Source organism: Oncorhynchus masou, chromosome 21 (assembly GCF_036934945.1).
Source record: "Oncorhynchus masou masou isolate Uvic2021 chromosome 21, UVic_Omas_1.1, whole genome shotgun sequence".
Lineage (NCBI taxonomy): Eukaryota > Metazoa > Chordata > Actinopteri > Salmoniformes > Salmonidae > Oncorhynchus > Oncorhynchus masou.
This window is the reverse complement of record NC_088232.1, coordinates 1,964,969-1,986,332: the sequence shown is the minus strand read 5'-3', so window position 1 is coordinate 1,986,332 and position 21,364 is coordinate 1,964,969. Positions and strand designations below refer to the sequence as shown.

General features: G+C 50.7%; 1 protein-coding gene across 4 annotated transcripts in view; it reads left to right on the top strand.

The window, feature by feature from the left end:
• LOC135507579 (lipopolysaccharide-responsive and beige-like anchor protein) overlaps nucleotides 1-21,364 on the top strand; it is a 334,560-nt gene that overhangs the window by 230,883 nt on the left and 82,313 nt on the right. For all 4 annotated transcript variants that reach the window (XM_064927105.1, XM_064927106.1, XM_064927107.1 and 1 more), the window contains 3 exons: nucleotides 41-181; nucleotides 3,622-3,741; nucleotides 9,616-9,768. In XM_064927105.1, the coding sequence (XP_064783177.1) occupies nucleotides 41-181; nucleotides 3,622-3,741; nucleotides 9,616-9,768 (414 nt within the window). The remainder of the gene's footprint in view (nucleotides 1-40; nucleotides 182-3,621; nucleotides 3,742-9,615; nucleotides 9,769-21,364) is intronic.

Sequence of the window (21,364 nt, the reverse complement as noted above, 5' to 3'; positions counted from 1 at the left end):
ATCAGTCTCTGTTGTAATAACGTTGTCTTTCTCCTCACAGCCCATTGGTGCCCTGAACCCCAAGAGGGCGGCGTTCTTCAACGACCGCTATGAATCCTGGGAGGACGACCAGGTGCCCAAGTTCCACTACGGAACCCACTACTCTACCTCCTCCTTCACCCAGATGTGGCTGCTGCGCATCGTAAGTCAACTCCCCCCAACTGTACCTCAACTATATCCACCACACCTACTCCCAGGTAGCCTAGCGGTTAGAGCGTCGGGGCCAGTAACCGAAATGTCACTGGTTCCAATACCCACATTTTCTCCAGGACTGCCGTGCTGCTATGGCTGACCCTGTACAACAACACATTTCACTGCAACTATTTGGTGAAAAGGTCTCGCTTGTAAAGATAACTTGCCTTTTTTGACACATTAAAATGGCAAAATACTTATTTTGACCTCAATGGTTCAACTTGGTCCATTTTAAGGTTAAATGAAAGTACTGAATCCCACCACGATGTGTATAGAATGGGATTTAGGTCTTCATTTTTGTCACTGCTTTATGAAAAATAGATTACATTTATAAATGAGTGCATTACAGTTGCCACCTCCCCGTCATGGTGTAATATTTACTACCTATTGATCATTAGACTTGTAGCCCCATTGCAGCTAATTGTTGTTTTCTCATTGGCCATGGATTCATAGAGAGTCAGGTTGATTTATGTCACAGTGAAGTACAGGCTCCATCTACACACTAACGTATGCACAGCGTATTGTCCCTGGCTGGCCTTGGTTATTTCTATGTTGTGCTGCTCGTAAAACAGAGAAGCAGCACGCCGAAGCTACATTCATAACGTGTTTCTTTCTGTGTGTCTTTGCAACATAAGAGGAACTCAGAATTATTTTTTTTATTATTTTTTATTAAGTCTTCAATTTAACTATGTTTAATGAGGGGCTATTATTCTGTACTATTTTTAAACTTCTGCTTTGAAACTACTCAATCTAAAGATTTCATGAAGTTCTCTTTCTCCCACGTGGTGCTTTTGCTAGTTATATTGGTCACTGTATGTAACCTTCATCCAGCCGATATCAGACTCTTTCTGTTCCATCCACAGGGGACCATTCTGCCATGCAGGGAGGGATTCTAACCTTCCAGGGCCCTTGAATTGTCCTATAATTTTCCCTGTAGCTCCCTATGGAAACAACCATTGATCCCATCACATCATTAGCTGGCTTATTAGTGGCTTATTATAAATCCACTTTACCAAATGCCCTTCAAATCAAGTGTCAACGTATGGATGGGATAGGAAGCCCAAATGAACACTAGGACAGACCTTAAAAGTCCCGGTCCTGTATTCAAAATCATCTCAGAGTACGAGTGCCGATCTAGAATCAGACCCCCCCCCCCCCCCATGTCCATATAAGCGTATTCATTATGAAAGTGTTAGCCTGGCTAATTGTGTCTGTCTCACTCGGGGGCTATTGTTTCAGAGGGACGGTCTGTTGTTTCAGAGGGACGGTCTGTTGTTTCAGAGGGACGGTCTGTTGTTTCAGAGGGACGGTCTTTTGTTTCAGAGGGACGGTCTGTTGTTTCAGAGGGGCGGTCTGTTGTTTCAGAGGGACGGTCTGTTGTTTCAGAGGGGCGGTCTGTTGTTTCAGAGGGACGGTCTGTTGTTTCAGAGGGACGGTCTGTTGTTTCAGAGGGGCGGTCTGTTGTTTCAGAGGGACGGTCTGTTGTTTCAGAGGGGCGGTCTGTTGTTTCAGAGGGACGGTCTGTTGTTTCAGAGGGGCGGTCTGTTGTTTCAGAGGGGCGGTCTGTTGTTTCAGAGGGGCGGTCTGTTGTTTCAGAGGGGCGGTCTGTTGTTTCAGAGGGGCGGTCTGTTGTTTCAGAGGGGCGGTCTGTTGTTTCAGAGGGACGGTCTGTTGTTTCAGAGGGGCGGTCTGTTGCTTCAGAGGGGCGGTCTGTTGCTTCAGAGGGGCGGTCTGTTGTTTCAGAGGGGCGGTCTGTTGTTTCAGAGGGGCGGTCTGTTGTTTCAGAGGGGCGGTCTGTTGTTTCAGAGGGGCGGTCTGTTGCTTCAGAGGGGCGGTCTGTTGCTTCAGAGGGGCGGTCTGTTGCTTCAGAGGGGCGGTCTGTTGCTTCGGGGGGCGGTCTGTTGCTTCGGGGGGCGGTCTGTTGCTTCGGGGCGGTCTGTTGCTTCGGGGGCGGTCTGTTGCTTCGGGGCGGTCTGTTGCTTCGGGGCGGTCTGTTGCTTCGGGGCGGTCTGTTGCTTCGGGGGGCGGTCTGTTGCTTCGGGGCGGTCTGTTGCTTCGGGGGCGGTCTGTTGCTTCGGGGCGGTCTGTTGCTTCGGGGGGCGGTCTGTTGCTTCGGGGGGCGGTCTGTTGCTTCGGGGGGCGGTCTGTTGCTTCGGGGGACGGCCTGTTGCTTCGGGGGACGGCCTGTTGCTTCGGGGGACGGCCTGTTGCTTCGGGGGGCGGCCTGTTGCTTCGGGGGCGGCCTGTTGCTTCGGGGGACGGCCTGTTGCTTCGGGGGACGGCCTGTTGCTTCGGGGGACGGCCTGTTGCTTCGGGGGACGGCCTGTTGCTTCAGGGGGACGGCCTGTTGCTTCAGGGGGACGGCCTGTTGCTTCAGGGGGACGGCCTGTTGTTTCAGAGGGACGGTCTGTTGAGCGACACAAGCAAGATTAAGTGTGATTAGAAACGCGCCAATAACACATCTCTACAGGCTTCACAGCCACACAGTGACGCCTGCCGTTCGCTTAGTTCATTTCAGTGGTTTGTGACAAAGTGTCAACAAGTCAGACAATCTGTCGTCGTTGCATTACGGGTATTAGCTGTAAGATATTACCTTTAAAAGCAACTTATGGAAATGTAGATTACAGAAATGTAAAGCCAGATTTGAGCATTGTTGCAAAACATGTGTTTTTTAGCCAATAGCAAATGCTGTTTTTTTTGGTAATATACACATTGAACTTCAGTACATACACTGAGTGTACAAAACATTATGAACACCTGCTCTTTCCATTACACAGACTCACCAGGTGAAAGCTATGACCCCTTATTGATGTCACTTTTTAAAGCCACTTCAGTCAGTGTAGATGAAGGGGAGGAGACAGGTTAATAAGGGATGTTTAAGCCTGGAGACAATTGAGACATGGGTTGTGTATGTGTGACATTCAGAGGGTGATAAAAATAGTGCTTTTTAACAGGGTATGGTAGTAGGTGCCAGGCGCACCGGTTTGTGTCAAGAACTGCAACGCTGCTGGGTTTTTCACACTCTACAGTTTCCTGTGTGTGTTAAGAATGTTCCTCCTCCCAAAGGACATCCAGCCAACTTGACACAACTGTGGGAAGCATTGGAGTCAACATGGGCCAGCATCCCTTTAGAGCACTTTTGACACCCTGTAGACTGGATTCCTGACTGATTAAGTCTGTTTTGAGGGGGTATACTCAGTGTACACATTCAGACTCATTTTACCATAGTATAAAAACGCTTAATCATAAGGATGTGGGGTCAAATGTCATTTCTTCTTCTCCTTTTTCTCAAATGTACAGTACACCACAGTGTCACAGCACACTATTAGGAGGATATGTTCTCGTTCTCTTCTCTCGTTCTCTTCTATTATTCTTCTTCTCATTTTCCAGGAACCCTTCACCACCATGTTCCTCAACTTCCAGGGAGGGAAGTTTGACCACGCTGACCGCACCTTCTCCTCTGTGTCCCGGGCCTGGAGGAACTGCCAGAGAGACACGTCCGACGTCAAGGTAGCGACACACACAAACACACACACACACACACACACACACTGCCGCCACCTCCTCACAGTGGAGCTTGCTGTTGAAAGACAGACAGTGTACCAGAGTATCACCTAGAGAGGACCTCTGAGGTCTGCACACTTCTCTGGACGTTCACACACAAGTTCACACACCACGAGACCCTCAACACCTCCAGGCTCTTCTGCAGCCCGCCAGTGTGGGGAGAGGCCACCACTATCCAGACCCCAGGAGCCAGGGAACATACTAGGATAGGAGGAGAGGCCACCACTGTCCAGACCCCAGGAGACAGGGAACATACTAGGATAGGAGGAGAGGCCACCACTGTCCAGACCCCAGGAGACAGGGAACATACAAGGATAGGAGGAGAGGCCACCACTGTCCAGACCCCAGGAGACAGGGAACATACTAGGATAGGAGGAGAGGCCACCACTGTCCAGACCCCAGGAGCCAGGGAACATACTAGGATAGGAGGAGAGGCCACCACTGTCCAGACCCCAGGAGCCAGGGAACATACTAGGATAGGAGGAGAGGCCACCACTGTCCAGACCCCAGGAGCCAGGGAACATACTAGGATAGGAGGAGAGGCCACCACTGTCCAGACCCCAGGAGCCAGGGAACATACAAGGATAGGAGGAGAGGCCACCACTGTCCAGACCCCAGGAGACAGGGAACATACTAGGATAGGAGGAGAGGCCACTACTGTCCAGACCCCAGGAGACAGGGAACATACTAGGATAGGAGGAGAGGCCACCACTGTCCAGACCCCAGGAGACAGGGAACATACTAGGATAGGAGGAGAGGCCACCACTGTCCAGACCCCAGGAGCCAGGGAACATACTAGGATAGGAGGAGAGGCCACTACTGTCCAGACCCCAGGAGACAGGGAACATACTAGGATAGGAGAGGCCACCACTGTCCAGACCCCAGGAGACAGGGAACATACTAGGATAGGAGGAGAGGCCACCACTGTCCAGACCCCAGGAGACAGGGAACATACTAGGATAGGAGGAGAGGCCACTACTGTCCAGACCCCAGGAGACAGGGAACATACAAGGATAGGAGGAGAGGCCACCACTGTCCAGACCCCAGGAGACAGGGAACATACTAGGATAGGAGGAGAGGCCACTACTGTCCAGACCCCAGGAGACAGGGAACATACTAGGATAGGAGGAGAGGCCACCACTGTCCAGACCCCAGGAGACAGGGAACATACTAGGATAGGAAGAGAGGCCACCACTGTCCAGACCCCAGGAGACAGGGAACATACTAGGATAGGAGGAGAGGCCACCACTGTCCAGACCCCAGGAGACAGGGAACATACTAGGATAGGAAGAGAGGCCACCACTGTCCAGACCCCAGGAGCCAGGGAACATACAAGGATAGGAGGAGAGGCCACCACTGTCCAGACCCCAGGAGACAGGGAACATACTAGGATAGGAGGAGAGGCCACCACTGTCCAGACCCCAGGAGACAGGGAACATACTAGGATAGGAGGAGAGGCCACCACTGTCCAGACCCCAGGAGACAGGGAACATACTAGAATAGGAGGAGAGGGTGGCATCAGTCTCTACAGACTGGTTACCTTTTAGTTTTGATAAAATGTATGGTTTTCTGTGTGGAAATAAACACACTTTAGTTTGTTTGTGATTGATGGATATCTATTGATTTAGATAGTGATATCAGATTTTGCATATAATAAATAAGAACATGTTCTTAATATGCATTTCAATGCTAGGGGGTCAAATGTCAACATTATCTTCCAAACGTATTCCAAACAAACATTCAACGTTCAAATTACACCCTTTTCATTGAATTAGCCTAAAGCCTTCTCAAAGGCCCCTCTTCTCTCCCTCTCATCACCGGAGAGAGAAAGTGGCTAATCTAATGAGCAAACAAACACACTGGTTTAAAAACAACAAGCCCACTTCCTTACGTCTTAAACCTCTCCACTCCACAAAACCTGACCTCAAACTGAAGGTTGGCCATTTTACGAGGCCTCTTGCTTCCATGGGGTCGACCCGGGGAGGCCTGGTGTAAATTTGTCCAGTCTGAGGTGGCGGCACGGCCCCCTGTATTTCCCCCATCTTGTTAAGAAGGGCCGGGGGGTGAAGGGCTGAAGGAGACCCCCGGCCCTTCTTAACAAGGTGGGGGAAATACAGGGGGCCTCCCCGCTACACTCTCTGCCCCGGTCCCTCCATTATGTGCAGTGGCCCCTGCTCTACTGTGGTCAGAGGCCAGCTTCTGTGATCCCCAATCCTGTCCTGTCATGGGTCACTGCAGGGGCCATAGGCCCCCTCCCCCCAGTACACTTCAACAGTACACACACACACACACACACACACACACACACACACACACACACACACACACACACAACGATGCCTTTGGGCTAAGGCAAAAGGTCAGGAGGGGTCAGGGGATTGTGGCCGGAGGTCATCACGGTCTCTCCTATGCTACAGACAGACTGGACTGGCGTCTTTAACCTGTTATCACCACTTTATGCACTGGGATACAAAACACACTAAGACTCTCCCCCTTAGAAGGAATAGAAGGTTCTTAGAGTTTCCTACAATAGTCCTGAAGCTAAAGCTAAATGGTATACTTAGCATGCTAAATTGATACATCTCATTTGTAACCCTTCTTTGTTAACAAGGTGAATGAGATCATCCATGCAAGGAAAGAATGTTCTATTATTTTGATGTGGCTAAACTCAACTCAACATGGAAGCTGTATTATTGAGTGCAGGGTTGAGCCTGGTCCTGTGTGTTTTGATGTGGAGTAGAGCTCTTGTGGTTGATCCACTGTGACAGGTCTAGACTGAGACCAAGCTAGGTTCTCTCTCTCCCTGGGCTTTCGCAATCAAGTGTTACCGGTAATGCGAGCCATATGTTTTATCATTGGAGGCGAAGCGCGATCAACCGTCAACTCCTTCCAACTCCCTCAGCCACCACTCCACCCGACACAGGCCCAAAGAGCAGGCCAAGTCTACATTTGAAACAAGATGGCTGCCTGTACTCATAAATGTTTTAAGAGCGTGGGTCACTTGTTAAAAGAGGAGGGTTGGGGCCTTAGAGACCCAAACTGTAGCAGAGGATTGATCTGACCCGCCATAGACCCAAAGCCCAGTGGAGAGGGGGCCCAGTGTTCTGACCCACCATCGACCCAAAGCCCAGTGGAGAGGGGGCCCAATAGGCCAAAGGTTCAATTCAAGATTGACTGAAGTAGTGAAGGAGGGGGGGGGGGGTAGAAGGATTAGTTTGAACCTTTGATCAGTAGTCTCTGAAGCTTTCATGGCAGTATGACATGGATTGGTTGTGATGACAGAACTTGTGCTTGGTTCTTTCTCTCCTGACTGAGCTCCCCTCCGGTCCATCTGTAGGTTTGGATATGTGGTTATGGACTGACACAGGGTATCTCTCCGGCTAGCTACCGCCCCATTTCTCGGGTTACCACCCACAAAACACATCTAGAGGAAGTGAACTCACTAGCCTCCTGTCTAATCGTGTATTTGTCTCCGTCTTGTTGGATGCAGTGAGGACTGTTTTCAGGTCTGAGCTTGATTGATAGACAGCCTTCCAGGGATTCTGTGTGTGTTGTTGTGTGCGTGAGTACATGAGTGCAGCCCTTACAGAACATCTGATCACATGCGCTGACCAGTTCCCAGCTCCTACCTGTAGCCTCTTTGCCAGTATGTATTTGCATGTCAGGTTGTCACACACAGCCATGTCACAGGGAGACGAGGACATGACCGATGGGTGTTGACTCTGGTCTGGTCATCCCTGATGTCAGAATGTCACCCTGTCTCTCTCTCTCTGTCCATCAGGACAGTGACCAGTCAGCAGGCCCAGTCACACTGTGTTCTGTCAAACAGTTCAGGGTCTTGTTCATTAAGTCCTACCGTAGCAAAACCTAGGCACTCCGTTTTGTACATTTTGTGCCAACTGAACACGACCTAGGAGAAGGTTCACTGGTTCAGCTCTCGTCGGACAGAACTGGGTTGTGTTCATTAAGGTTCAGGTTACACACACAAAACATTTTGCAACTGAAAAAAACAAACAAATCAAATCAAATTGTATTTGTCACATAGACATGGTTAGCAGATGTTAATGCGAGTGTAGCGACATGCTTGTAGAACGCGAAGCGAGGCGGCCATCTCTGTCGGTGCCGGAAGTAATCAAGTTCCGTTTCAGACAAGTAGTACCTCCCCGTCTCACTCTGTTTTATTACGTTTTGTGCCAACTGAACACGACCCAGGACACGTTACAAGACAACTGCTCTTCAATGCTTTATTAACAGGTTATTTTATATGGAGTTACTCACTCATTAGCTATTGTTTTATAGTGGTATCAAACGAAGAGTTATACTTGTGTTGTGGCTTGTCTTCATACTTGCGGTGCTCTGTTTATACATCTCATATACTGGCTGTGGATGTATCATGTTGAAATATGAGTGCTCGCTCCGTACGTAAATCCATGGTTCAATTCCCTGCTGTGGAATATGGCCGTAGTTCATGTTTGACACTTGTTATGTTGATGGGTAGGTTCAGTATATCACGAGGGGTAGATGTACGCTGAATAAACACAGGATTGACATTGGGTGTCGTGCTGTTGTTTGTTGTAGGTATCAGGAGGCCCCCGGGAAGTGGGTTAATTCAACACGCTAACATTGTCCAGTCTTACCAGTTAGTTCCACTTGCCCACACACACTCCTAACGACGTTAGTGTTTTATTTCTGTTTGCGGGATGGCAAAGATTTATCACCATATGTTTTGGTTTGCCCCATAATCTAAACGTTTGTGTCTTTCTGTATATGAAGGCATTTCATACACATTGAGGCTGAGCTATGGTTTGTTAGAAATGAAGCCGGGTTTAAAGTTTACACCCTCAAGGTCTTAACAATCGAGCTCTTCAGTTTACACGAACGTTGATGTTTTTTCGGGGCCCATCGTGAAATGTCATAATTCCATAACGAAGTGTTCAACTGTGCACAGACACACAATCACATTCTGGTGAGTTCTGTGACCTGTCGCTCCTTCTAATCCTTCAGAAAATTTGTTGAGAAGCATAGAAAATAGAACATCATATATTCTGTTTGGCGCTCTACGATTACAGACAACCCCCCTTTCAAAAAGCGTGGAAACCCCAGCACACACGCACACGCACACACACGCACACACAAAAGGTTTTGATGCCTTTTATCGGCCTGCCTGCTTGCAGCGTGGTAGCAGGCAGGCAGCAGATGAGCAGTCTGAAATGTAATTTCCATGAGTAATGGCACAGCTCAAGTGTTGCGACTAGCGTCTGACTAGCTGTCTGAGGGACGACAGTGGCAGTCCCAGATTAAAGGACCTTCCACACACACACACACACACGCACACACTCATATATCCACATGCGTTCTAAATGTACTTTACACCGTGTCTTCTCTTTCTCTCTCTCTCTTTCTTTCTGTCAATGAACTCTCTCTCTAAACTGTAGCTTCTCACTCTGAAGGTCACAGTCCCCTGTTCTTTCTACCTGTCTGTCATGACGTGGGTCCTCAGTAGTCACATTCTAATGTCGTGTCCCACACACTGAGACTGGAGGCTGTATCACAGAGCATCTTGTCGAATCTTCTCATTCGAATGAGGAAATGGCTCACTGTGATACTGTTCTCCCTAACTAAAAGGGTTGATTTATTGACTACAAATGTGACAAAACTATTCTAGAATGTACTGTATCCACTATCAGTACATGAACGTGAAATAACTTAGTGAAGGGATGGTTCAGGTTGGCTCTACAGTGTTAATGTCTGTCTGTCTGTCTGTCTGTCTGTCTGTCTGTCTGTCTGTCTGTCTGTCTGTCTGTCTGTCTGTCTGTCCAGGAGTTGACCCCAGAGTTCTACTACCTCCCTGAGATGTTTGTAAACGCCAACAACTACAGCCTGGGGGTGATGGAGGATGGGACTGTGGTGTCTGACGTGGAGCTACCGCCCTGGGCCAAGACCCCCGAGGAGTTCGTACGCATCAACAGACTGGTACGTCACACACACACTCTCTCTCTCTCTCTCTCTCTCTCTCTCTCTCTCTCTCTCTCTCTCTCTCTCTCTCTCTCTCTCTCTCTCTCTCTCTCTCTCTCTCAGCAGTTTTCTTCCTCACATGTCATCAAACTACTCCTCTGAAGCCCGGTCAGATCCCTACCCCTCCTCCACGCTAGGCTAGCTTAGCAGGAAATGCTAATGTAAAGAGACAGTGTTATTTCCTGTCCAGCTCCGGTCCCTTCCTGTTACCTGATCCTCCCGCTCCTCTGACATGACTCTGCTTTGCCAGCAGACTTATCAAAGACCATCTCACACGGCCAAGGAGTTATTGAGGAGGATGATGTGGTGTCCTGTTTCTGATCTCTCCCTCCTGTCCCCAAGCACACCAGACCTGTGTATATTTAGTTGTCAGAATTACTGTCGTACTTTTATAGCACCACAGTGACTGCAGTGTCCTCTTACACACAGAGAAGCAGCAGAGATTGTGCTCCAGATCAGATTCCTCCTCTCTCCCATTTCAGAAGTTCCAGAAGGTCAAAAAGCTCCATGTTGTTCTGGTGTCATGCTCAAACTGTTTGTCACCTCTGTTTAAACCACTGCGTTGAAGATTGTAAAATAATACCGTCTCAAACAGTCTAATGGCTTCCTCCCCATTTCCCTCCTTTCCGAAACAAGGATTCACATAAACCAACCCTGACCCTTGAGATGCCTTCCCAGAGACATAGTGCAGAGCTAATGACCATGGAGCTATGTCCTGCCCTGCCACATAGTTTGATGATGCTACTCCTGGCATGTCTTTTAGGACCTAGACACTTCCCACCTCTCTCCAGTCTCTGCCCAGTGGTAGTAGTGAGTGGCTGATGAGGCAGCAGGGAAGGCTGTGGGGATCAGGCTGTGGGGATCAGGCTGTGGGGATCAGGCTGTGGGGATCAGGCTGTGGGGATCAGGCTGTGGGGATCAGGCTGTGGGGATCAGGCTGTGGGGATCAGGCTGTGGTGAACAGGCTGTGGGGATCAGGCTGTGGGGATCAGGCTGTGGGGATCAGGCTGTGGTGAACAGGCTGTGGTGAACAGGCTGTGCTCTGTGACCTGTGTGGTCATGTTAATCAGGACGCTGATGGGACTCAGCCCACGTCATTAATCACACAACCTAAGGTGTGACACGCCAACGCCACGGGGGGGGGGGCTGCTATCGTCAATGTACGCACACATATGCTCATAGACTCATTGCCACACACTCTCAGATGGACAGACCTATGTCTGACACACACACACACACACACACACATAAGCATGTACACACACGTTTCCTTCCAGCTGGGCGTGTTATCCCCAGTCAGATGGCTTGGCTGTGTGGTGGTTAGACAGTTGGACATAGTACTGCTACAGCAGTGTGTGTTCTGCTGTCGGTCTGTCTGCCTGCCTAGTGGACAGATGATCTATAGAGCAGGCTGTTACTGCAGATGTTACAGTAGGTAGTCGGACCACTGGAGCCTACAGCTAATTAGCGGCCAGGGCAGCATTTGGCTGGCTGACAGTTTGACTGCCGTTAACCCCCAGCGCTGTAAGGTGGACTGCTCTGTAACACTGTCTGACTGCAGCGGTGAGGGGGATTCAGTGGCGGGTTCTTCACATGGAACTCAAATGTCCTTATCACGTCTTAACGGTCCGCCTTATCGCTAAGCATAGCAGGATCTCCTGATCTCTTCCACAGAGTATCACTGAGCGCGGTCATGAATTATGTTTGTTGCTGTGATTCAGCTGTTGTGTGTCCGTACTGGTCGAGTTTCCCTTTGCTGTAATTCCCATGGTGCTCTGTTTTCCTCCAGGACCGAGGCAATTATGCCCAACCTAGAACACACACACACACACACACACACACACGCCATTACAGTGCAGATCGATCCAGCCCTTTGTTTCTCTCCTCCACCGTGTGCCAATCCTGCCGATATCGACCCATCCTGCACAGCAGAGCAGCTCGGCAGCGAGAGCAGAGGACAGGCGGGCAGAGAGGAGGCGTTGAGATGCTCCCAATACAAACAGGATGTCAGGGCGCCAGGCTTTGTGAGAGAACAACACAATGGAAGTAGATCAAACAGTAGTTACGTTTCATTGGTATTTGCCTACTCATCAAGTATCAGTTGTTGTCAATATTTCAAAAAAGAATGTAATCTGCATAGATGAAGAGCCGTGTTTCAATTATCTGTTGAAACTATCTGCGTTCACATGTTTTGTCTGGACGTCTTCATGCATTTCCCATGAATCCCACTTCAGTAGGAACAGAAGTTCCTTTAGTTGATGTTTTCCAGTGGGACGTCGTATGGTGACGGAACAGATATAATTGCCCGCAGGGACAGAGCTGTCAGTAGTGTGTCTGTGGCGTCTAGAACAGCCCCGCTCCCCAGCTGTTATGGAATATCTGACAGCCGACACACCTGGGGCTACTGAGACAGACTCTCCCTCAGGAGAACCACGAGAGATATTGTTCTCCGTCTTGCTAAATGTTATTTCAATGCGCCCTCTTTAAGACTGTGTGTAAGCTAGATGTCACAGCAGACTTCCCTTTACGGTGGTAGAAAGAACGGAGGGAGGACATTGACATTGTCGCCGAAACACGTTGCTGTGTCACAAGATCAACTCGTATGAGATGGAGAATGTCCAGCGAAAGAGAACGGAACGCAGGGCAGTTTGATCTGTAATGAACATGGAGTGTCTTGAACGCTCCTGGACATTAACCCTCTCATTCGAGAGAACACGTCCTCCTCACATACTGACACCATTAGAGGAAGTTAGTCCCATCACCCTGGGGAAGGGGAGAGAGGGAGGGAGGGAGAGAGGGAGAGAGGGAGGGAGAGAGGGAGGGAGAGAGGGAGGGAGGGAGGGGGGGGGGAGAGAGGGAGGGAGAGAGGGAGGGAGAGGGGGGAGGGAGAGGGAGGGAGGGAGGGAGAGGGGGAGGGAGGGAGGGGGGAGAGGGAGGGAGGGGGAGGGAGGGAGGGGTGGGGAGGGATAGGGGGAGAGGGAGGGAGGGATAGGGGGGAGAGGGAGGGAGGGGGGGAGGGGGAGAGAGGGAGGGAGGGAGAGAGGGAGGGAGGGAGAGGGGGAGGGAGGGAGAGAGGGAGGGAGGGGTGGGGGAGGGAGGGGGGGAGAGGGAGGGAGGGATAGGGGGAGAGGGAGGGAGGGGGAGGGAGGGGAGGGGTAGGGAGGGAGGGAGGGATAGGGGGAGAGAGGGAGGGGAGAGGGAGAGAGGGAGGGGGGAGAGAGAGAGAGGGAGGGAGGGGGAGAGAGGGGAGAGGGGGGGGAGAGAGAGGGAGAGAGGGGGAGAGAGAGGGAGGGAGGGGGAGGGGGGGAGAGAGAGGGAGGGAGGGGGAGGGGGGAGAGAGGGAGGGGGAGGGAGAGAGAGGGGGAGAGGGAGAGGGGGAGGGAGAGAGAGAGGGGGAGGGAGAGAGGGAGGGAGGGAGAAGAGGGGGAGGGAGGGAGGGGGGAGAGAGGGAGGGGGAGAGAGGGAGGGAGGGAGAGAGGGAGGGAGGGAGAGGGGGAGGGAGGGAGAGAGGGAGGGAGGGGTGGGGGAGGGATAGGGGGGAGAGGGAGGGAGGGATAGGGGGAGAGGGAGGGAGGGGGAGGGAGGGGAGGGGTAGGGAGGGAGGGAGGGATAGGGGGAGAGAGGGAGGGGAGAGAGGGAGAGGGAGGGGGAGAGAGAGAGAGGGAGGGAGGGGGAGAGAGAGGGAGAGAGGGGGGGAGAGAGAGGGAGAGAGGGGGGGAGAGAGGGAGGGAGGGGGAGAGAGAGAGAGGGAGGGAGGGGGAGAGAGGGGGAGAGAGAGAGAGAGAGATTCCCCTCATGACTGATAGCTGGCATTAGAGGGTTCAGCTGGCTCTGGTGACATTATAAGAGGGGGACTGAAGGAGATGAGCAGTGAGGGGTTGAGGAAGAGAGTCTGAGATGAGAGGGGGAGAGTTAATGGGTCTGTTTGGCTCTTTGAGCTTGTCGTCTGCTCCTAATGGCCCAGCAACACCACGGAGGGAGGAAGCTGCTCCGCTCGTTAATTAAGCACCATAGATGATTAACAGCTAATTAAAGCCCAATCTGGGAGGGCCATTAAACCCTCCACACAGAAGAGGATTGTAGTGCCATGTAAAATGGCAGGTTGTTTTTCAATTTTGCATCAGGGAGAGAGGGAGTGTGTGTGTGTGTGTGTGTGTGTGTGTGTGTGTGTGTGTGTGTGTAGTCTACAGCTTGTGCAATGTTTTTGTAGTGTGTGAGTTTTTGTTTGTAAAATTAGCCTGTATTAGTTTCCAGATGTAGGCCTCATTTATTTTACATTGAGTAAAGGAGAACACAATGTGTTCTAGTGCCATTTATTTTACATTGATTAAAGGAGAACACAATGTGTTCTAGTGCCATTTATTTTACATTGAGTAAAGGAGAACACAATGTGTTCTAGTGCCATTTATTTTCATTGAGTAAAGTGCCATTTATTTTGGGATATTTGCATCTTGTGTGCTCAAGTTTCACAGATGTGTCATGTTCACAGTAATCTGCAGTAACCAACCAACCACACAGTATTACTGCTGCATGCCTTTGTCTGAACGCACTACATTCCTCAGCCTTACTCCCCTCTACACACCTCTACTCCCCTCTACCACCTCCCCTCTATACCCCTCTACACCCCTCTACTCCCCTCTACACCCCTGTACTCCCCTCTACCACCTCCCCTCTACACCCCTCTACACCCCTCTACACCCCTGTACTCCCCTCTACCACCTCCCCTCTACTCCCCTCTACCACTTCCCCTCTACTCCCCTCTACTCCCCTCTACCACTTCCCCTCTACTCCCCTCTACACCCCTCTACTCCCCTCTACTCCCCTCTACACCCCTGTACTCCCCTCTACCACCTCCCCTCTACCACCTCCCCTCTACCACTTCCCCTCTACCACTTCCCCTCTACCACTTCCCCTGTACACCCCTCTACTCCCCTCTACTCCCCTCTACACCCCTCTACACCCCTCTACACCCCTCCACCACCTCTCTACCACCTCCCCTCTACTCCCCTCTACCACCTCCCCTCTACTCCCCTCTACACCCCTCTACCACCTCCCTTCTACACCCCTCGACTCCCCTCTACCACCTCCCCTCCACTCCCCTCGACTCCCCTCGACTCCCCTCTACACCCCTCTACCACCTCCCCTCTACCACCTCCCCTCTACTCCCCTCTACCACCACCCTTCTACTCCCCTCTACACCCCTCTACACCCCTCTACCACCTCCCCTCTACAACACTCTACTCCCCTCTACACCCCTCTACCACCTCCCCTCTACTCCCCTCTAAAACCCTCTACTCCCCTCTATAACCCTCTACACTCCTCTACCACCTCCCCTCTACCACCCCTCTACTCCCCTCTACACCCTCTTCAACCCTCTTCAACCCTCTACATCCTCTTCAACCCTCTACTCCCCTCTACTCCCCTCTACACCCCTCTATTCCCCTCTACAACCGTCTACTCCCCTCTACAACCGTCTACTCCCCTCTACCACCGTCTACTCCCCTCTACAACCCTCTTCAACCCTCTACTCCCCTCTTCAACCCTCTACTCCCCTCTTCAACCCTCTACTCCCCTCTACTCCCCTCTTCAACCCTCTACTCCCCTCTACAACCCTCTACAGCCTCTACAACCCTCTACACCCCTCCACTCTACACCCCTCCACTCTACACCCCTCCACACCCCACCTCTCCACACCCCACCTCTCTACACCCCTCCACTCTACACCCCTCCACTCTACACCCCTCCACTCTACACCCCTCCACTCTACACCTCTCTACACCCCTCCACTCTACACCTCTCTACACCCCTCCACTCTACACCCCTCCACTCTACACCCCTCCACTCTACACCCCTCCTCTCTACACCCCTCCACTCTACACCTCTCTACACCCTCCACTCTACACCTCTCTACACCCCACCTCTCTACACCTCTCTACACCCACCACTCTACACCCCTCCACTCTACACCTCTCTACACCCACCACTCTACACCCCTCCACTCTACACCTCTCTACACCCACCACTCTACACCCCTCCACTCTACACCTCTCTACACCCACCACTCTACACCCCTCCACTACACCTCTCTACACCCCACCACTCTTCACCCCTCCACTCTACACCCCTCTACACCCCACCACTCTTCACCCCTCCACTCTACACCCCTCTACACCCCTCCACTCTACACCCCTCCACTCTACACCCCTCCACTCTACACCCCTCCACTCTACACCCCTCCACTCTACACCTCTCTACACCCTCCACTCTACACCTCTCTACACCCCACCTCTCTACACCCACCACTCTACACCCCTCCACTCTACACCTCTCTACACCCACCACTCTACACCCCTCCACTCTACACCTCTCTACACCCCTCCACTCTACACCTCTCTACACCCACCACTCTACACCCCTCCACTCTACACCTCTCTACACCCACCACTCTACACCCCTCCACTCTACACCTCTCTACACCCCACCACTCTTCACCCCTCCACTCTACACCCCTCTACACCCCACCACTCTACACCCCTCCACTCTACACCACTCTACACCCCACCACTCTTCAACCCTCCAAAACCACCACCCCTCTACACCCCTCTTCAACCCTCCACCACCACCCCTGTCCTCCCCAACCCTCCACCACCACCACCACAAATCTACACACCAACCCTCCACCACCACCACCCCTCTACACCCTTTTTAAATCCAACCCACCACCCGTCTGGCTCCCCTAAACACGGCTCCTTGATTGACCCAGGCTTATACAGCTCCAAGATTCATGACCCTCATTGTAAATACATAGGTTTGGGATGTACCCAGGATTACTGGGATTGTAAACAGGCCCACGGTGGAGAGACCATGTCTTTACCTTAACCACACACACACACATCACACAGGGCTCCCGAGTGGCGCAGCGGTCTAAGGCACTGCCTCTCAATAATAGAGGCGTCACTACAGACACCCTGGTTCGAATCCAGGCTGTATCACAACCAGCTGTGATTGGGAGTCCCATAGGGAGGCCCACAATTGTCCCAGCATCATTCGGGTTTGGCCGGGGTCGGCCGTCATTGTAAACAAGAGTTTGTTCTTAACTGACTTGCCTAGTTAAATAAGATACACACACACACTTTACTCTGGTCTTGATGTTGCGTGACACAGAGATCAGGGGCGATTGTTGATTTTACCACAGGGTCAGAGGAGAGATTAAGAACTTGATCCCCCCCTCGCCAGATAACTAGACGTCTCTGGTCACTGTCATGTTTCACCGGCATTCCACAATATATGACAAATATCCCCCTCTGTCCTCTCTCTCTGTCTCTCTCTCTCTCTCTCTCTCTCTCTCTCTCTCTCTCTCTCTCTCAGATATGTTTATGATTAAGGTAATAGCAGGTGATCATGTGCTTTGGCTTAACCAGCCACCGGGGCTACTGGTTCTACTAGTCACATACATGCCCAACCTGGAAGTGGACTATGTCGTGATCTTAATAGGATGAATATTTGATCTTGATGAATACATATTTCCCCTTCAGTTTATTATACTCCTTCAGTGTGGCTCCTCTCACTCATCTAACCTCTTGTAACTCTGCTGACAGCTCCGTAAACTACACGCATGGGAAAGGACTGTAAGGCCATAAGAACACAATGCTCAGACCTTTTTATGAAGAGTGACAGGAACATCCACTACACCACCCAGAAAGAGAGAAATGTAGAGGGGGGAGACCCCACCCAGAAAGAGAGAAATGTAGAGGGGGGAGACACCACCCAGAAAGAGAGAAATGTAGAGGGGGGAGACCCCACCCAGAAAGAGAGAAATGTAGAGGGGGGAGACCCCACCCAGAAAGAGAGAAATGTAGAGGGGGGAGACCCCACCCAGAAAGAGAGAAATGTAGAGGGGGGAGACCCCACCCAGAAAGAGAGAAATGTAGAGGGGGGAGACCCCACCCAGAAAGAGAGAAATTTAGAGGGGGGAGACCCCACTCAGGAGCTGCTTGGTGGGTCAAACCAGTTGACTGATGGAACAGAAGCTGAGTGAGACAGAGTTGAACACAGGTCTGCACTCCAAACCCACCACGGCTTCTCCTCGTCCCTTTGGAAGTGTCAAATATCTGTCAGTCAGTCCGACAGCCTACAGGAACACTCCCCTCAGGTAACTTGGACAGACGAGACGGTCGTCTTCTCTGTGGAGTGCCTGTTGACGGCAGCTAGTCCTTTAGTGTGAAGTACAGTAATGGGGACATACACACACACACAAACACACACCGTTTGTTTGTTGGGAGCATCACACTGTCTCTCCTACTCCGCCAGCCAGCCGGGATCAGTGAGCCAACCTCAAAAGCTCGGGCCTGCTGGCCGTGCTGAGAGACGAGAGCCACTTTAACTTGACCCACATGGTGTTACTCACTGAGACCCCATAACGATACCCACCCTACTCTCTGTTCTTCTCTGTCCAAGCACTGAGGTCTGTCAACCTAATATGCTGACAGCCCCTTACGCAAAGTGTGTCAACATATGGGACAAGGCCATTATCCAAAATGGTTGAAGCCTATGAGCATGTGAAAGAGAGGGGTAGATTGGGGGGTGTTTTGGTGTGCTTGAGTTGAGCTGTGTGTCAGACTGTTTTTTTCTTCCAATCAGACATTTTGAAGTGATGTTTGCTTTGCTGATCGTATCGTGCCCCTGGCATATTTATAGCGCTCCCCCCTACACAGAGGTGTGATCAGGGCTGTGGGAAGTGTCAGAAGGAAGGGAATGTGTGTGTGTGTGTTTCCCACATGCCACCCTATCAGGCTGCTCTGGTATGACCACCGGCTACACGGGGTCAAAGTTCACCCATGTTTACATTCGCCTCTCATCCCCACAACTCTCTCTCCCAATACAATCAGGCAGGCACCAGCCGGGGACACCTGTAATGCTCACTCCCTCTCTCTCTCTCCCAGGACCCCCAGAGGGACCGCTGTGAGATTTGAGGTTAGCCGCTAATAACGCTAACTGCTAACAACATAGTTCCTGAGTTAATGAGTGAGAGCGCAGAGTTAGCCTAACGTAGCGTTAGCTTAGCTTAGCGCTGATCCATCCAACTGGCATGGGAGTCTGTGAGGCTACAGTATAACATTACAGGGCCTGCGGCAGGGTGGGAACGAGCTACAGCGTCTGGTCAACGTCAGCCAGCGCTCTCTGAAGGGGTATTGTCATATGCGAGGGCAGACATGTTTACTGTGTGCTCTGTGTTTTACGAGCTCTAACCCCTCCTTCTCCTGCTCTCCCCTCCTCCTCTTCAGTGATGTAATGGAGGAGGCTGAGGCTGAGGGAGCCTGAGAAATGGCATGATCTATGGCCGCTGACACACTCACTCGCTAATGCTGTCTCTCTCCCTCTTGCTTCCTCTCTCTCTCTCCCATCCTCTCTATCTCTCTCTCCCATTCTCTCTCTCTCTCTCTCTCCCCTTCTCCCTTCCCTTCTCTCTCTCCCTTCTCTCTCTCCCTTCTCTCTCTCTCTCTCCCCTTCTCTCTCTTCCTCTCTCTCTCTTTCTCTCTCTCTCCCTTCCTCTCTCTCTCTCTCCCTTCCTCTCTCTCTCTCTCTCTCTCTCGGCCCATGCATGGCCTGGCAGGAGGCTTTTCTGCAGCACTGCAGTTTTTGCAGAGGCTTTCTTTCTCTTCTCTCCCTCCCCCTCCTTACCCTCACTAATATTCCATATCTTCCTCTCTCTCTCTCTCTGGGTGTTTGAGGTGGATTGTGGGACAGGTGGCATCTTTACCCCACTTCGTCCCAGTCAAGCACTTCGCCCCACACACACACACACACACACACACACACTACACGCACACTGACCCTCATCTACACTCAGGTCTGCATTTCAAAGACGTGGCATTTGACAAGGACGTCAAGTTTAGGTCATCCATCACACAGGGCTCAATGACCCCCAATATCAGCTCCCCTTCCTCCTCTACAGACATCAATCCCCCAGTCGTCTCTATTCACTCTGCTTACTATGCTCTCAGCTCATCTCGTTTTCTCATCACAAACCACCTTCCTGCCTGATGTGGAAGGTCATCACAACTTTATTAACACTGGAGCAGCTTAACAGAAGTCATGTTTTAAAGGTGCAATGATTCATTTCAATATCTCTAGTTGCACATGACAAACCGCTAGTGATCTACAGTTAGGAAATTCAACTGAGAGAACCTCAACGAATAATAATTTTGAATGAAATCTGCATGAAAATCTTAAATTAGATCATGTTTATTTTATTCACTGTGTAAAGATATTGATAGCATTGATAATTGGTTATGTACCCTGGAAGTCGAGTCTCTCTATATATTTAACTTTGAGGTTTATTTTCCATGTGAAGTGAACACAGCTGTTGGCCGGTAATGGACATCCGGTAGTGGTTCTTCCGTTCATACAGTCGGCTCTCTTTACTCTCTCTATCCTTTAGTCTATTCAATGGCACGTCCTGTAGGACTCCCAACCATTTACATCAGGGGATAAGTGTAAAAACGATCCCAGCTCAAGAGGCTTTAGATTGGGGTAGAACTTCAAATCTAGCCTGGGGCTTCTGTTTTTGGGAAGGCCCAAATAACATACTTTTTCAGATTTGTTAGTTGGAGTGTACGGATTCTCTTTTCACCATTTACTGATTTTAAAATAATAATAACATCCAGCACTTTAGATGTCCGTGTGACGTCGTTTCCTATTTGTACTTCCACCACCGAAACGCATACTAACAGTACAGTAAGTGCTCCTCTCTTTATTATATATATATTTATTATTATTATTATTAAGTGGTCTGCTCACCCACGTGTCGTTCACCTGAATGAATGAACCCCTCCGGCAGACATAAATGGGGTTTTGAGTACAAGTTAGTCACCTCCATAATATATTTTAATCATCTAAGTAACTTCAATCCGTAACCCAACACATCAACTACGTTACCCAGAAAGAGAGCACTCTGAGTGGACACGGAACAGGACTGTCAGACCCCAGAACTAAACACTCCAGTCTTCTCCACAGTCATTTGAGACAGCCTCATTCTCAATTCTCTGTCTCTCCCAACAGATATCCAAACAATTCCCCATCCAATACGCTCTGCCACTAACTCCAACTAATGGTACTGTACATGTATGTCTGTCCCCGGGATACACCTGGAGTGTTTACTGAGCTTTTATTCATCTGTTACTCACATACTTACTATAGATGCTAACAGTGGAGATGTGTGTGTTAGCTTGTTAGCCTGATTCTAGGTGAATGATGCTCGTCTCGGAAAAGGGGCTATAGGTCTGTTGATGAACCGTTTTACTCATCACCTGCTCTTCCTGCTTAGTTTGACCCTCAGTCTGGAGCTGTGATTGGTTGGGTGTGTTTGTTTGTGAAACTGAGACACAGTTGGTTAGTCCCAGGTTGTCTTGCGTTAATCTTCGTCAGACCCACTTCTGTGGATTGCGGCGTCTTTTAGAGGGCACTTGTCATTTTTCATATGGAAGTTGGGAACTGATGAAGTAGGCTGTCACGCAAAATTGGTGTGTCCCAGAGTTGACGTCTGTGTGGGCCA